The sequence below is a fragment of the Anolis carolinensis genome, chromosome 4 (genome assembly GCF_035594765.1).
Source record: "Anolis carolinensis isolate JA03-04 chromosome 4, rAnoCar3.1.pri, whole genome shotgun sequence".
NCBI classification, from domain to species: Eukaryota; Metazoa; Chordata; class Lepidosauria; order Squamata; family Dactyloidae; genus Anolis; species Anolis carolinensis.
Window position 1 is genome coordinate 180,686,844 of NC_085844.1, and position 16,446 is coordinate 180,703,289.

At 39.7% G+C, this 16,446-nt stretch overlaps 1 protein-coding gene across 1 annotated transcript in view; it reads left to right on the forward strand.

Moving 5' to 3' along the window:
* The window catches only part of trabd2b (TraB domain containing 2B), a 424,563-nt gene that overhangs the window by 272,896 nt on the left and 135,221 nt on the right, over positions 1-16,446 (forward strand). Inside the window, exons 3-4 of the mRNA XM_008116345.3 lie at positions 724-870; positions 15,317-15,491. Of these exons, the coding sequence (XP_008114552.1) occupies positions 724-870; positions 15,317-15,491 (322 nt within the window). The remainder of the gene's footprint in view (positions 1-723; positions 871-15,316; positions 15,492-16,446) is intronic.

The window sequence follows — 16,446 nt, forward strand, 5'->3', positions numbered from 1 at the left end:
AATCAGCAAAATATAAGAATTGTTTTGAGAGGCTGATGCTTCACAGTCTACTTGACAAACAAGAACTGAATGTAGACTTGTAAAGAAAAGGGAGCTTATGACTTATTATTTTAAAAATGGAAAGTTTCATATTTTTAAATTGCATAGAAGATTAATCAAACTAGCATAAATGTGTAAAATATATTTAAGTGGTATTCAAGAAGAAATTCTAAAAATCCCTGGGTCTCAATAATTACAGTTGTAAGTGGGAAGGCAAGTAATGGAAGAAAAATTCTTATATTGAAGGTCATATTTTGAGTTGGAGACCATTTATTACTTTATTTTTATTTTATTTTGCATCTGAAAAATGTCAGACCTGTGGCAGGATATTCATATTCTCATCTAGCAGGAGAGAAATATTTGTTTGTTTGTTTGTTTGTTTATATCCCGCCTTTCTCACCTTGAAGGGGACTCAAGACAGCTTACAACAAATGCACAATTCAATGCCTTGAACACACATCAACATAAAACAACACATACTTTAAAATCACATAATTAAAACATATCAACTAAAACAATTTCTTTAAAGTACTGATATATGAAATGAAGATCTTGTGTCTTTCTACCCCAAATGTCTCTTGGCATACTTTGCACCCTTTTGTCACCTAGTCATGCATATGTTCTGTTCATCACTTTACATAGTATCACCTAAATGGACTGCATTTGTTTTCAATGTGTGTACAGGTGCTGTTTGCTTTGAACCAAACACTACTACAGCATGAAAGTCTTCGAGCAGGCAGCTTACAGGCCCCTTACACCACTGAAGATCTTATCAAGCACTACAACTGTGGAGATCTCAATGCTGTCATATTCAATCATGATACTTCACAGGTATGTTGTCTTCATAATCTCCTTACATGAAAAGAAGATATAAATATATGTAAATGTAACTATAATCTAGAGATATAATCTAGAAATGCCTAGCTAAAGCTTTGACTGCTTAATCCCCTTGTCAATTTCAAACTTTTCTTTGTCTGGACAAAATAAGTAAGGAAGGGAGACACAATATTTTCAAATACATGGTCTCTTTCCATACAGATACTCTTACCATGATGTTAGTCTACCTTAAAAGAATGTAATGCTATAGGTAGATTGCCAAAATCCTGAATCAAATGTGAATTATGCAAATGATGCTCTTTGCTCATTTACTAGCTTAAATATAGTAATAACTCTTTGTTGTGATTAAATTAATGAGTACACATGTGTGTAGAAGCTTTTACCTATCCCTTTAAGCTATATTTTTTATATGGTTACCAAGTTATTATTTGGCAAAGAAGGGGGCCTAGCAAAAGTTTTCAGTATTTCATTGCACCTTTTATCTCTTTTTTGGCTGAAAAAAGGGTGTGTGACTATTGTGCAATGAAAAAAATCAATGAACTGGTGTCAGATTATCTGAATACAGTGTAGCCAGTGGAGGAAGACAGCTTCCTCACTGCAAACAGTCCAGCTAGTACGGGAAAAACGCAAGGCTTCCCTCTTCAAGCATCTTTTTGCACTTGTCCCATTTTCAGCTATGGCTCTTCACTCATCTCTCCAAAAGAACTGGGTTGAAGAGAGCTGGTATTGTCACTCTTTTCAACCCAGTGCTTTCGGATTCCTCCACATGAAGCACCATAGCTAAAAGAGGAGTGGGTGCAAAGGCTAAACTTTTGTTTGTATTAGCACTTCAATTGCTCATGCTCCTCATAGGGCTTGGCTTCCAAACCTTTGATTATATTGGCTACTCTCCTCTGGATGTGTTCCAGAATGTCAATATCCTTGAATTGTGGTACCCAGAAGCCGACACAGTGTTCCTGGTGAAGTCTGACCAAAGCAGAAAAAAGTGGTACCATTACATCTTTCAATTTAGACACTATTCTCCTATTGATGTAGCCTAAAATTGCATTGGCTTTTTTAGCTGCTACATTATACTGTTGCCTCATGTTCAGCAAGACTCCTCAATCTATTCTTGCATTTTAATGGCTTTGTTTATCAATATGTTGTTTGCAGGGTTGTTGTATGTCTTTCGGGCTGTGTGGCCATGTTCCAGAAGTATTCTCTCCTGACGTTTCGCCCACACCTATGGCAGGCATCTGCAGAGGTTGTGAGGTATGGATAAACTAGGCAAGGAAAGGAAAAAAATATATTTCTGTGGAGAGTCCAGGGTGTGGCAAGAGTCCTTTGTCACTGGGAAGCCAGCATTAATGTTTCAGTTAATCACCCTAATTAGCATTGGAAAGGTTTTAGATAGATGCCATAGATGTGGGTGAAACGTCAGGAGAGAATACTTCTGGAACATGGCCACACAGCCTGAAAGACATACAACAACCCTGTGATCCCGGCCATGAAAGCCTATGACAACAAATATGTTGTTTAATTATATTTCATTTTCTTTGTATTGATGAGAGATTTAAACATATAACTTTTAAGCTGTCTTGAGTCCCAGTGTTGGGGAAAACGTAGGATATCAAAATGAATGAATAACATATGATGCCTGATAGGAGATCCTCGCATTTCCACTAAACTGAAGAAAAGCAACATATCTAGAAGAGATGTCTGCCAGCAGTCTTGAAGCACATGAGAGTAAACAATTTCCAGAAGGGTGCTTTGCTTAGTTTGAAGCAAACTAGGGACCTCATCACATTGAAGTCCCTAACAGGGGTTCACCAGGCAGCTTGGCAAATCTGTGGAACAGCAGAGGAAACCATCATCCCATGCCCCGCATCACCCACATCTCCATCTTCCCCATCACATGGGGAAAGTGTCACTTCCTGGCTTCCCCCAATCTGACCCCATTGTAGGCTATGAGAACACAGGTAGCCACCCATGTTTTCAGGGTTCCATCCTAGGATGCTTCCAGGATGGAGCCCCACCAAAAGTAGTTCTGCATCATTGAAGGGCTCCGGAGGTCTCTCCCTTGGCTCCATCCCGGAAACATCCTAGGATGGAGCCAGAAGTCCACGTGATGAGGTCATATGAGTCTTGCAACCTTTGAACACAAGGTCACTCCTATTACTGCAATTGTAGTTCCTCCACTGACTGCAGAGCTTTGAGGTTTTATTGCATCAAATGTGGAACCAATTAGAACACATGTACAAGTGTGCCAAAAGGCACCATCTGTAAGCAGGATCAAACTGAATTGCATTGTCTTGCCAACCTACTTCTCCTGTTATGATCTCAAGCCTTCTCTTTGGCCTCCTTGCACCTTGGAAACCCTTCTGTTCCTCACATGTCTTCTGTTTGCTTGAGAGACAATGAGATATTACCACTGTTTTTCTAGAGTAGCTGTGTGTGTGTTTTGGCTTGGAGGGTGACTGAAAGGCTTTGAAAGGAATGTGTGCATAAACGAAAGTTAGTTGCAAGTACTTGGAAAGCCTTTGAACATAATTCCCCCTTATTAGGACAAAAGATTTTGTAATAATTTAGTTTGTATTTGAAGAGGAAGTGAGCATTATGTAAATAGGCTATGAGGCCAAATAACTTCCCATATATGCCATAATCCAGTAATAATGTGTGTGTCACACGAGTTTAGGCAGAACGCTTCATTTTCTCTTAGATCTTCAGGATTCTACAAAACTTGTAAAGACTTCTTAGGTGTTGTAAGTTCCACACTGATCAAGCCATGAACACATGTTTATCTTGTACAAATAAAACTTTTCCTTAGTGTTTAGCAGGACCAAATAGGCAAATAAACACCTATTTTAAATACTTGGATATCATTGCCTCAGCAATTTACTTTTAAATCAATTGAATTATGGAAATCTTTGACTTTTTGTGGATTGTATTTAAGGCTAATTCATCTAAATACCCGGAAAGTACCAGATCCCATATAACTTTGGAAAGTAAGCAGGTTCAGATCAGGTTAGCACTTGAATGACCACCAATGAACTCCTGGTGCTGTAGGCTATATTTCAGAGGAAGGAACTGGTGACTTTACTTACTTAGGCAATCCCTCGTAGTTCGAGGATGACTGTCTTCCATCTCTGGTGTCTTGGGAGTGGGTTCTTAGGTGGCTGAAGAGACCTATTCTTGATCTGCATGTTCTCCCGCAGTGAGGACATCGGTTTCCAGGTGGAAGGCAGTCCCAGTCAGGGTTGGCTTGTTATGATTGAGCCTCATGGCTCTGCTTCTGGCAGACGTGGACGTAAGACTCCTCGAGAGTCAGATACTCTCGAGGAGCGAGAAAGAAAGAGGCTGCGAGATATCTTTGCAGAACCATCTGACGAAGAGTCTTTTAAGGGGTTCACGGAGAGAATGGAGGAAGAGCTGGTTAGCTCGGAAGAGGATGAGATGGATTGGACTCGGGTAAGGGAGGAGTTGGGTGCCACTGGCAATAATGGGATGGAAGATGAATGGGGACCTTCAGGATTAGACCCATGGACAAGCTGGAGGGATGGGACGGGATCCACAGCTGGGGATGCTGTGGGGCGTAGTCAGAGGTGTTCCAGCTCTGATGAGGAAAGTGATGAGGAAACGCCCGGGTTAAGGAGGGCAGCTGATAGTGATGAGGATTTGTAACTGGCATAAAATGAGGCTTGGGAGCAATTGCAAATTGCGTTGGGCAAGGTAATCTGGACGAACGCTTGGGATCTGTGTGGGACGCTTTCCTGAAGACTGGTGTGTTTTCGTGTGCTGATACGTAAGTTGTTTTGGAATTTGGGTTCAGACGGCGGGAGGAATTGTGTGGGCTTTTGTTTGTGCAAAACCTCTGCTTAATCTCAATAGCTTTGACCTTCCGTCGTCTTCTTGACGGACGCCATCTGCTACTCTGGATTTACGGACTGAAAACTGACTACGGGCTCGCTTTCTCCTATTGGACTTGGAAAACTGCAAACGTCTGATTCTGCCTCTCGACCTTCGGAATGAATTGGGACTACGCTACTGCTTCAATCCTTGGCTGCTGAGTTTGTATTGGAAATTTGCCTTGCTGTGTGAAGGAGTGACTCCTAGTTACTCAAAACATAGTGCTGGCAGCAGAGAGGCATCTGCTGCCAATTAGTTGCATTCTTTTGAACTCTTTGTTTCCCAGCTTCTGTTTGTTTTTCCCCAGGCTGAAGCAAGCTGTTTTGATTTTACCCGGATTAAACTCCGGTTTAATCCGGTTTATCTTTTGAACGTTTTTCTTGCCCCTTTTTGTTTTTAAAGGCTAAAGTTGCCTTGCCCTTGTCTTTTACGGGCATTTTGAGTTCTGTAAATCCAATAAACTCTGTTATCTTTGATCTTGTGGCGTTCTGTCCTTGACATGGCTTGACACGCCTTCCTCTTGGCACATTTCTCCCTTAAGCCCTCCATTTCTGCCTCATCGAACTCCGCAGCACTGCTGGTCACAGCTGACCTCCAATTAGAGCGCTCAAGGGCCAGGGTTTCCCAGTTGTCAGTATCTATGCCACAGTTTTTAAGGTTGGCTTTAAGCCCATCTTTAAATCTCTTTTCCTGCCCACCAACATTACGTTTCCTGCTCTTGAGTTCAGAGTAGAGTAGCTGCTTTGGGAGACGGTGATCAGACATTCGGACAACGTGGCCAGTCCAGCGGAGTTGATGGCGTAGGAGCATCGCTTCAATGCTGGTGGTCTTTGCTTCTTCCAGCATGCTGACATTTGTCCACCTGTCTTCCCAAGAGATTTGCAGGATTTTTCTGAGGCAACGCTGATGGAAATGCTCCAGGAGTTGAGTGCAACGTCTGTAGACCGTCCACGTTTCGCAGGCATATAGCAGCGTTGGGAGGACAATGGCTTTATAAACAAGCATCTTGGTCTTTCTACAGATGTCCCAATCCTCAAACACTCTCTGCTTCATTCGGAAAAATGCTGCACTTGCAGAGCTCAAGTGGTGTTGTATTTCAGTGTCGATGTTGACTTTTGTGGAGAGGTGGCTGCCAAGGTAGCGGAAATGGTCAACATTTTCTAATGTTACACCATTAAGCTGTATTCCTGGCATTGCAGAGGGATTAGCTGGTGCCTGTTGGAAGAGCACTTTAGTTTCCTCGATGTTCAATGAGAGGCCGAGCTTCTCGTGTGCTTCTGCAAAGAAATTTTGAGTGGCTTGTAGGTCTTCTTCTGAATGCGCACAGACTACGTTGTCATCGGCATATTGGAGTTCTATAACAGATGTTGTGGTGACCTTGGTTTTGGCTTTCAGTCTACTGAGGTTAAATAGCTTGCCATCTTCCCATCAACAAGGTGAAGTATCATAGCGATGAAGATGGAAAATAAGGTAGGGGCAATAACACATCCCTGCTTGACACCTGATTCCACCTTAAATAGGTCACTTTGGGAGCTGTTGCTGTCCTAGACTGTTGCCATCATGTCATCATGGAGGAGCCGCAGGATGTTCACAAATCTGTCAGGGCACCCGATTTTTTGGAGGACGGTCCAGAGAGCGTTGCGATTCACTGTGCCGAATGCCTTTGCAAGGTCAATGAATGCCATGTACAAAGGTTTGTTTTGTTCCCTGCATTTTTCTTGGAGCTGTTGTGCAGTGAAGATCATGTCCACTGTTCCTCTGGAGGGGTGGAAACCATTCTGGGATTCTGGGAGGGTGCTTCTGAAACAGGGAGAAGGCAGTTTGCAAGGATTCTTGTGAGGATTTTCCCAGCGGAGGTTAGAAGAGAGATACCGCGATAGTTCCCACAGTCTGTTCTATCCCCTTTCTTTAAAAGGGTGATGATGGTGGCATCCTTGAAGTCTGCTGGGATTTTCTCAGTCACCCACACCTTTTCAATGAGCTGGTGGAGTTGTTGTATCAGCTCAGGTCTACCCTCTTTGAAGATTTCAGCAGGGATCCCATCAGGTCTGCTGGCTTTGTTGTTTTTTGTTGGCTAATGGCATTGCTGACTTCTTCCAAACTAGGCAGTGCTGCAAGCCCATCCCTGGTTTGTTGTTGCTGGATTTGTGAGAGAACCTCTTTGGCCACATTGGAGCTGCGATTCAGCAGGTTCTGGTAGTGCTCTTTCCAACATAGTGCAATTGATGTTTTGTCCTTCAGAAGTTTGGTTCCATCTGATGAGCATAGAGGCTGTATGCCATGGTTTCTTGGTCAGTAAATGATCTTTGTGACTTTGAAAAATCCCTGAGCATCATGGGTATCTGCAAAGTGTTGGATTTCTTCAGCCTTCTTTGTCCACCAGATGCTCTTGAGTTCTCTGGTCTTTCTTTGGACCTTAGCTTTTGCACTAGCAGCACAGTTGGTGTCTCCATCATCACAGCCTGCGAAGAAACCATTGGATACCAAACTAAGAAACATCAAGACTGGTTTGATGATAATGACAAAGAGATCCAACAGTTAACTGATAACAAAAGGAAAGTCTTCCAAACATGGCAGAACTGGTGAAACCACCTCTGAGTCTTCCTTGCCTAAGAAAACCCTATGAAATGGGGTTGCCATAATCAGCAGGTGGTTGACATCTCATACACACCTACTTAAGAGTAAATCTTTCCCCTTTGTTTTGCAACCTACAAAAATTTGTAGTTCTATTTATAGATTCATATGTGTTGTGGAAGGCTTTCATGGGCAGGATTGCAGGGTTGTTGTATGTTTTCTGGGCTGTATGGCCATGTTCCAGAAGTATTCTCTCCTGACGTTTCGCCCACATCTATGGCAGGCATCTTCAGAGGCATCCTCTAAGGATGCCTGCCATAGTTGTGGGTGAAACATCAGGAGAAAATACTTCTGGAACATGACCATACAGCCCGGAAAACATACAACAACCCATAGATTCATAGCCATATAAAACCTCAAAGAAGTAGTTCACTTATCTCTCTCTATGGACCTGTTAGAAATACACAGTCATCTGCAGAGGGCCTTCTCTCTGTCCCACCATCCATTCAGATGTGTTGGGTGGGAACAAGGTGGCTTTTCTGTGGCTGTTCCCAGACTTTAGAATTTCCTCCCAAGAGAGACCAGGATGGCCACATCCCTGTTGCTTTTCTCAGGCAGGTGAAGACATATCTCTGCTATCAGACATTAGGGAGATGAGGAGGAGCAGGCTGCTGCAGAGGTTGTGGGTGGCATTTGAGGGTGGTGGGGGTTATTAAATAGACCAGTACTATCCTGCAAGTATGGAATAAGTAATTGAAAAGCCTAGCTATCTCATTTCACTAACATAATGGGGTTTATCACACTAGAGCTTAAAGGGTAGGCAAGAGTATGCATCCCATTTTAAATCTGGTTGCTGCCTCCTGCAGAATTCGGTGACTTGTAGTTTAGGGGAGAGGCCTCTAAAATGCTCAGCCAGAGAGGTCCTGGGTCTCACTAAACAACAAACAAACACATTTATCTATGTCAAGAGGTGAAAGAAATCTTACACCAACATTACATATGGAAAATCTTACACAGCCTTTACAAAAGGAGGAAAAGAATACACGTTTTTCTCTAAAATTGAATTATCCGCTGGCTTACTTTTTAATTTCCACCAGGAAAAAAATGTTTAGAAATCCTGTACCAAATAACCAATAATGGATGTGATGTTTCTGTTACATCTTTTCTCTATGCTTTTCCCTAAGTTACTTAACTCCTTATTTAAATTAGGAAAGTCTGAACAAAGTAAAGTGTATTCAGTTGGGTCATGTCATAGGAATAAAAAGGAAGCAGATCACTTTCTTATACACACTTCTGCAAATATGTACTCTCTTATGTATGTTCCAGCTGATAGATTGACTGCAGACTTTCTGGGCTGGCAGCTAAAATGTTATGGAACCAAACGTTCTTTAAAAATAGAGATAAAAAAGAAATGCCTACGGTGCCCTATCAGACTGCTATTCTAACCCACAAATGCATTGGCTGTGTGGAGTTAGGGTTAAGCACAGGACTGTTCTGCTGGCAGAACTTTCTTTCATCAGAAAATCTTAGTGATTTGCTAAAAGAACAAAGTGTCTCACTGGGCTAAGTTCTACTAACAAAGAATGGGATGGTTAACAAAGCAGCCAAGTTTAATTGCACCATTAATTTGCCTCCACTTCAATTCTGGATAAAAATGTAGCTGAATATCTGGAAAGCTTCCAAATCTGGGAAATGAAAACTATCTTTGGAATTCTCTTATTACAACTAATATGAAAATATAGCCTCATATACTAGATACTCATTAGGTATAGTGTTGTGTGATAAGCAAAACTGTCACTTGTCCAAGAAATGATATACTTGTTTATCAGCATTTAAAAATATATGTCTAATTTTTCATGCTCTGGGAGTATATTACCTTATTGCCTTAAAATTTATAAGTAATACTATGGAAGGTGGCTGGCTATAACTTCATCCCTAAAGAGAAACATGTTTCCAGAGAAGTGTGTGTAAAACAGCTGCAGCTAGAAGAACTGTCTCTTGAACTGCTGTGTTTGTGTACTGAAGATATTATCTGATTTAACTGGGATTTTTTTTAATTTTCTCATTGTAGACAGAAGACCTTAGAATTAAGTTAATGCCACTTTGGAATTGTGTGGTATTGTCAGACAAACTGATCAAAAGAATGTTGGCCCAAGCCTTATAAAACAGAGAGCCAAATTCCTTAGGGAATAAAGTCATATAAACTATTGTATTGGGTCAGTGTCCTGTAAATTCATTAATTTAGCTGTTTAGCTCTACAGGCACAAAATATTAAATGCTTAAATCAAGTATAAAAATACTGTAAACATTGTTTTCAGATTTGATGGCCATAGTTTCACCCATTCTCCCCCCCCCCAAAAAAAATTCCCTCCCAGAAGTTTTTGTGGGCCTCTCTAGGTCTTCTGGTGCTATTCTATTGTATGTTTTTGGTCCATGTGTAATAAAATACAAGGTTTAACTTTGGCCTCAATTACACTGTGGTATAATGCAGTGTAACTTCATTATATGAGTCTACACTGACCCTACAATACAGTTTCAAGCTGTATTATTTAGCAGTGTAGATAGATGGAGCCTATGATTCGCAGTATCAGGTTTCCTCGGGGGACTTGGAATGTATCCCCAGTGGATACATTCCAAGGAGAGCATGAAACATTCAATGAATTAGACCGAATTCCTTCTTTGAGTAATTCCAATATGTTAGCTGTGGTCATGTTCCAGCATCACTCATAGGAATATATGATTCAAGGTAATGTCCCCAGAACCTTTGAAACTATTCAAAATACTGAAAAGCAGGTGGACAAATTGTTTTATTTTGAGATTTAAGAAATCAATACACTACACAAAACACACTTTCCTAAAGTGACAGGATAACCCTCAATAATTGTTAATATTAAACAGGAAAATAGGTGAATAGGCAAATTTCTAACTCTTTCCGTGACATTCTGCTTTTTTCCTAAGACGTTTAAGCATTTAAAGACAATACAGCCCTTATAATTAGAACCATATTCTGATAAATCAGATGACCTTCTACTTTGTTACTAAAATCTTGTGTGCCTCTTATATAGGAAATATGTTAGTGAACAAAATAATGAATAAAAGAATCTGCATATTGCAATAATGGTTCTAATACAGATCCTGACCCAGATAACATAAGTCTTCAAGGTGGTCTGTTTCCTTTTATATATATATATATATTGTGTTGCATTGTACATGATTTTATTGTATTGTTTAATTGTATTATGATATGTTGTTTTATATTTTGCTATATTGTACTGTTCTGGGCATGGCCCCATGTAAGCCGCCCCGAGTCCCCGTTGGGGAGATGGTGGCGGGGTATAAATAAAGTATTATTATTATTATTATTATTATTATTATTATTATTATTTCCTGGTTTGTGGGTTGTACATTTTGGAAATTAACTTATATTCAGTGGGGCTACATTATCATTGATATAGGCCTAATTTTTTTAAAAAAATAACTGCTTGAATAAATGAAGTTCAAAACCATGCTTGTCCAGGGTCAAAGGAAAACATATGCCCACCAGATCATTGGGATTACACAGATACCTGTTCAGAGTTATTACTCAAATTAATTGTGAAAACAATCTTCCTCTTCACATTCCTCTCCGCTTTTTATCAGACTATATGCAGGATTTAAAAATCACCATGAAAAATGTATGTTATCATCCTTTATTGCCCCAGACATCAGGGTGGGAGAGGAAAGAAAAGCAATCTGGAAAAAAATGTTCAGAACACACTGATTTCCTGACTAAATTAAGAACCATTCTAATCGAGGAAACATTCCTTCTTTCCTTGGCTTACCTCATCTATTGAATGTCTGTTCTCACATTTTATGGGAAGAAAATCCAATGAGACAAAACCTTTTGGAAATGGAATTTTTTTTCCTTAGGTTATGCGAAAATAAAAATAACTTGGTGGCCACAAGGTCTTCCCTTTATTGGTACTTTCTCTTTTTGATGAAAAGTAGAGATTCACTTTTCTGCACATGTTTTTAAATCACCTTCAAATATCACAGCTATGTGGTTTTAGGAATTACATATTCCAAAATTTGTGCATGAATATGAATTTATTTATGCACTTCCTAATATAAGTACCCATATTTACTTGAGTCTAATGCACCATCAAATCTAATGTGCACCACAATTTTCAAAACCCTGAAACCAGAAAAAGAAAAAGCATTTTCTGCCAAATGTAATCTACAGTGGCAAAAGCTCGCTTTTTGAAATTTGGCCAAAAAAAGTGTGTGTTACTGTTGCTGCCTGTTTAGAATTCCTTTATTATAAACAATTGTGTTAGAACATCAAAACCTCTAGCAATGCAAAAGAAAATCTTGGGGTGCATCTATACTGTAGAATGAAAACACTTCAACTGCCTTGGTTCAATGCTGTGGAATCATGGGTACTGTAGTTTGACAAGGCTCTGAGTCACCAAACTACAAATCCCAGGATTGCACCACATTGAGCCCTGGAAATTCAATTAGAGATGACATCCCCCAAAAAGGAGCTCCAGGTGCAGGTCCTGAAGATCTTCCCCTTTTGCTTTGGCTCAGCACTAAGATTAACTTATTATGCGACTCTTGTGCACACTCTGATTTTGGTGAGGTAATTTAGCCCAAAAAGTGAGCATTAGATTTGAGTAAATATGGTATTACTGTCCAGAGAAAAGCAGTTAACTAGCAGGGTCTAAGAACCAATGAATCAATTGAATTTTTAGTCTTCTTTAATCCCATTCTGTTGGTGAGCCATGGTTTCAGCAGAAAGAAGCTCACCTTGCACAGACAGGATGAGATGCTTCATTTACTCAGAATACAAGTCAGTGATTCTTTAAGTGGCATTTAATTATAGGTAGCACTTGTTGAATAAAGCCCGAATTATAATGGCTGCAGTAGCTGTCAGGTAGCTGAAACTGGGAGCTGAAATCCAAAACACTTAGTGGAACAATGGTTGAGAACTACTGTGATAGAGCAATGTGCGGAACTCACACTTTACATTTTTGAAAGAAGGTATAATAAAGATAAAATGATCTGAAGCTTGGTCACATGCAATGCCCTTTTCTCTTTTCTAGTTAAGATATCCTCATTTAATAAAAAGACTAAATCAAAATCAGAAGATAAGCTACATGCCTGACAATTCCTTTGCAAAAGGATGATGTTGCTTTCCTTGCATTTCAATGCATAGGAATGTCCAAAGTGTGACAGTCTCCGGTTAGTCATCTTGGCTTCAAAGGAGAGTTCAGGCTTAATTTTATCTAGGATCTATTTATTTATCCAATTTTGTTAACAGCATTTAATCAAAAGCATCACACATCTATTAAAAGAATACAAACATACTTGTACATATGTAGAAAAGGTCAAATGAACAAGTCCCCTGCACATTTTGTAGTAATAGCTTTCAGAGATATAGCAGAAATACTTTTACCATCCTTCTCAAGGATGATCACAATCTGAAAATAGCCAGCATATTTTCACATAAGAGCTCTCAAGCTCAAAGGGAGACAAAACCTGCCCCAGGAATCTCTTCCTGGAATTTTGGTATAAGTGAAAATAAAGTACAGTGTGTGAAATATCCTTTATTTTTGACACACCGCATTAGGTTTCTTGGACTGTCTCTATATCTGCCATTCATTTATTTGTTTAGCAGTCCATGGTAAACATTTGCAATCAGTTAATTTTCTTCCTATCAGCTTTTTTCACTGTCTTCACTGTCCATACAACTCTACATTTGGCCTACATCTGGTCTACACATAGGAAGAGAACACATTACATAACTTCACATTTTGATAGGTAAAGGTAAAGGTTTCCCCTGACATTAAGTCCAGTCATGTCTGACTCTGGGGGTTGGTGCTCATCTCCATTTCTAAGCTGAAGAGCCGGCATTGTCTGTAGACACCTCCAAGGTCATGTGGCCGGCATGACCGCATGGAGCGCCGTTACCTTTCTGCCGGAGCGGTACCTATTGATCTACTCACATTGGCATGTTTTCGAACTGCTAGGTTGGCAGGAGCTGGAGCTAACAGTGGGTGCTCAAGCCACTCCCGGGATTTGAACCTGGGACCTTTCGGTCTGCAAGTTCAGCAGCTCAGCGCTTTAATGCACTTCGCCACTAGGGCTCCTTCACATTTTGATAGGATAACATAAATGGTGATGATTGGAAGTAAGAAAGGAAAGATGAGAGAAAGAGTAGGTATTTGCCCTTCCAGTAGGCTCAGGCAAATGCAGACTGCTACAGCCTCTTCTAACTTGTGTGTCCTTCATTGTTAATCAGCTTTGCTATCTTGGGACTTCATTGGATCAGTCTTCACAAGCATCCTAGAATGCCTCCAGTACAGTGTATCTACAGAGCACCATGCCATCCATCATACAATGCACACTCACTTCCAGCAGGGCTCCATACATGAACTGTGCTGCAAGTGGACGCTCCGCCCAGAACATGGGAGGCTTTCTGTGTTCTGTAGGCAGCAACAGGGAAGCTGTGCAGTGATGTTTCCCCACATGTGATGAGGAAGCATTGCTATGATGTGGGGCGCAGGGCAATGGAATTTCTCCGTTTCCCCACAGATTCACCACAGAGGCTGGAAAATCCCCCCGCTGCCCCCTCATCAATGTGTGGTATTACTTGGTCTGATGTTACTTGACCACATGTGTCTTGGTTTTAGTCTGTGAAATATTTAAGAGTATTTTCATAGGCCCAAGTCATGAGAAACAAGCAAATACAAGTGCAAATACAAAATGAAAGAGAGCCAGCTGTTGTAGCAGTTTGAATGTTGGACTGTACCCCTGGAGACCATGCTCTGAATTCCTTCTTGGCCATGGACATCCACTAGGCGACTTTGAGGAAATCACTTTCTCTCATTCATAGAAGAAAGCAAAAGTAAACACCTCTCTGAACAAATCGTGCTAAGAAAATCCCATCATAGGTTCACCTTAGGTTATCCATAAGTAAAAAGGTCTTGAAGACACATGACAACAAAGCAAAATTTTAATGAAACCGAATAATCATGTGGGCATGATATCTTTAGCCCTAATCCAGTTACATTGAATTTAATTTTTTCTTGTAACTGCAGCTCCTATATACAGTAGAGTCTCACTTATCCAAGCCTCGCTTATCCAAGCCTCTGGATAATCCAAGCCATTTTTGTAGTCAATGTTTTCAATACATCATGATATTTTGGTGCTAAATTCATAAATACAGTAATTACAACATAACATTACTGCATATTGAACTACTTTTTCTGTCAAATTTGTTGTATAACATGAAGTTTTGGTGCTTAATTTGTAAAATCATAACCTAATTTGATGTTTCATAGGCTTTTCCTTAATCCCTCCTTATTATCCAAAATATTCACTTATCCAAGCTTCTGCCGGCCCGTTTAGCTTGGATAAGTGAGACGCTACTGTATATGTGTGTATGTGTTTGTGTTCATTGAATAATGTACACAGAAATTTTAACCTGCTGTTATATAGGACTCTTGCATATGCAGATTGATGATGAGATCAACCACATTGCATACAGATGCATCCAGTGATCTAGATAAGTGAAAAAAGAGAGTGAACACAGATTCATTTTAGTGTCCCACAAGTCTTTATGTTAATGAACCATAGTTGTATTACACAGCACTATTTCCAATTCTTATTGTAGATAATTTGCCTAGTTTTGTATTTATCTGGGTTTTTCTCAGAATATGTCCACATTGGGCTACTAGTGTATCCTTGTTCTGCTCATGGTAGATCCTTACTTTTGCATATTAAAAATTAGATAATTTTTCATATGCAAAGCATACAGTTCCTTGTACCATCACTTAGCCCTTATGTTAGGGTGACATGGATTATTATTATTATTATTATTATTATTATTATTATTATTATTATTATTATTATTTCATTTTTCTATTGGTGTGATCTGAGATGTTGCCACTCATTTTTGAATAGTCTAATTAACTTTTATGTTTGCTTTGCATTTTAGCTCCCAAACTTCATCAACACTACTCTTCCTCCACATGAGCAGGTGACAGCACAAGAAATTGACAGTTATTTCCGGCAGGAACTCATCTACAAGAGGAATGAAAGAATGGGGAAAAGAGTGATGGCTCTCTTAAGAGAGAACAGTGACAAGAGTTTCTTCTTTGCCTTTGGAGCAGGTTGGTGCCTAAATACATTATTTTGTTGACTTTCTTAACCACACACAAACACACAGAAATAGAGAAATTGCTCTATTTGTTCCCTGAGGCAATCACATTTTGTAATTCCACCTCATCATTGTCCATCTCCTCCCCAGTCCCAAAGTTCAGAACTGAGTTCTAACTTGTGCTGATTTCCATCTGATCAAGTGGACATCAATTCAAGCTTGCAACCTTTGAAATATGAATTCAGTGTTCACTGCAGCATTTGCCTCAGACCATGGATTAATCATTGTCTCTCTGCCATAATATTCGTCCATCAGTTGGAATACTAGTGAGTTTGACTTACTTCATATAGCTACAGAGTGATGCTAAAGACTGGTAATGACTTCACTTTATATGTGGATGTCATGAACAGTAGTAATAGCTCCCCTTTTATATTTAGGGTCTATAAAACTCTGTCCAATGTTTAAATGTTATGCAAAATGTCATACAAAAATAATACTGTAAATGAAACAAATCTTTCCTACTGTACACAATGCAATTTTATCTAAAACTGATGTTATGAGTAGGATGTTGTGTGTTGCTTGTACTCTATAGATAGCTTTACATTGAACAGGATGCTTTCAAAACAAGGCTTCTACATTTACTAACTTTCTGTTGGAAAATCCAACTTGTCTCATGTGTGATATGTAACACTTCTGCATGGTCATTTTATATAATGTCATCCCTGACAAGCTTCTTATGTCATTACAGCAACCTAGCAGAGGGTTTGTATATATTACAAATTATCATTGTGGTGATTCAGAACTTCATCACATTGAAGCAGGGAAGTGTTTGGCATAGTAGAGCTCAGTCAGACTCTGTTGAAATGTAATGGATTATTTCCCTACCTTCATTGCACAGTTAAATCTATCAGTTGTACTCAGTATTCTTTCAGTTGATTTTCCATCACACTGTAGAGATTTGGCTGCTT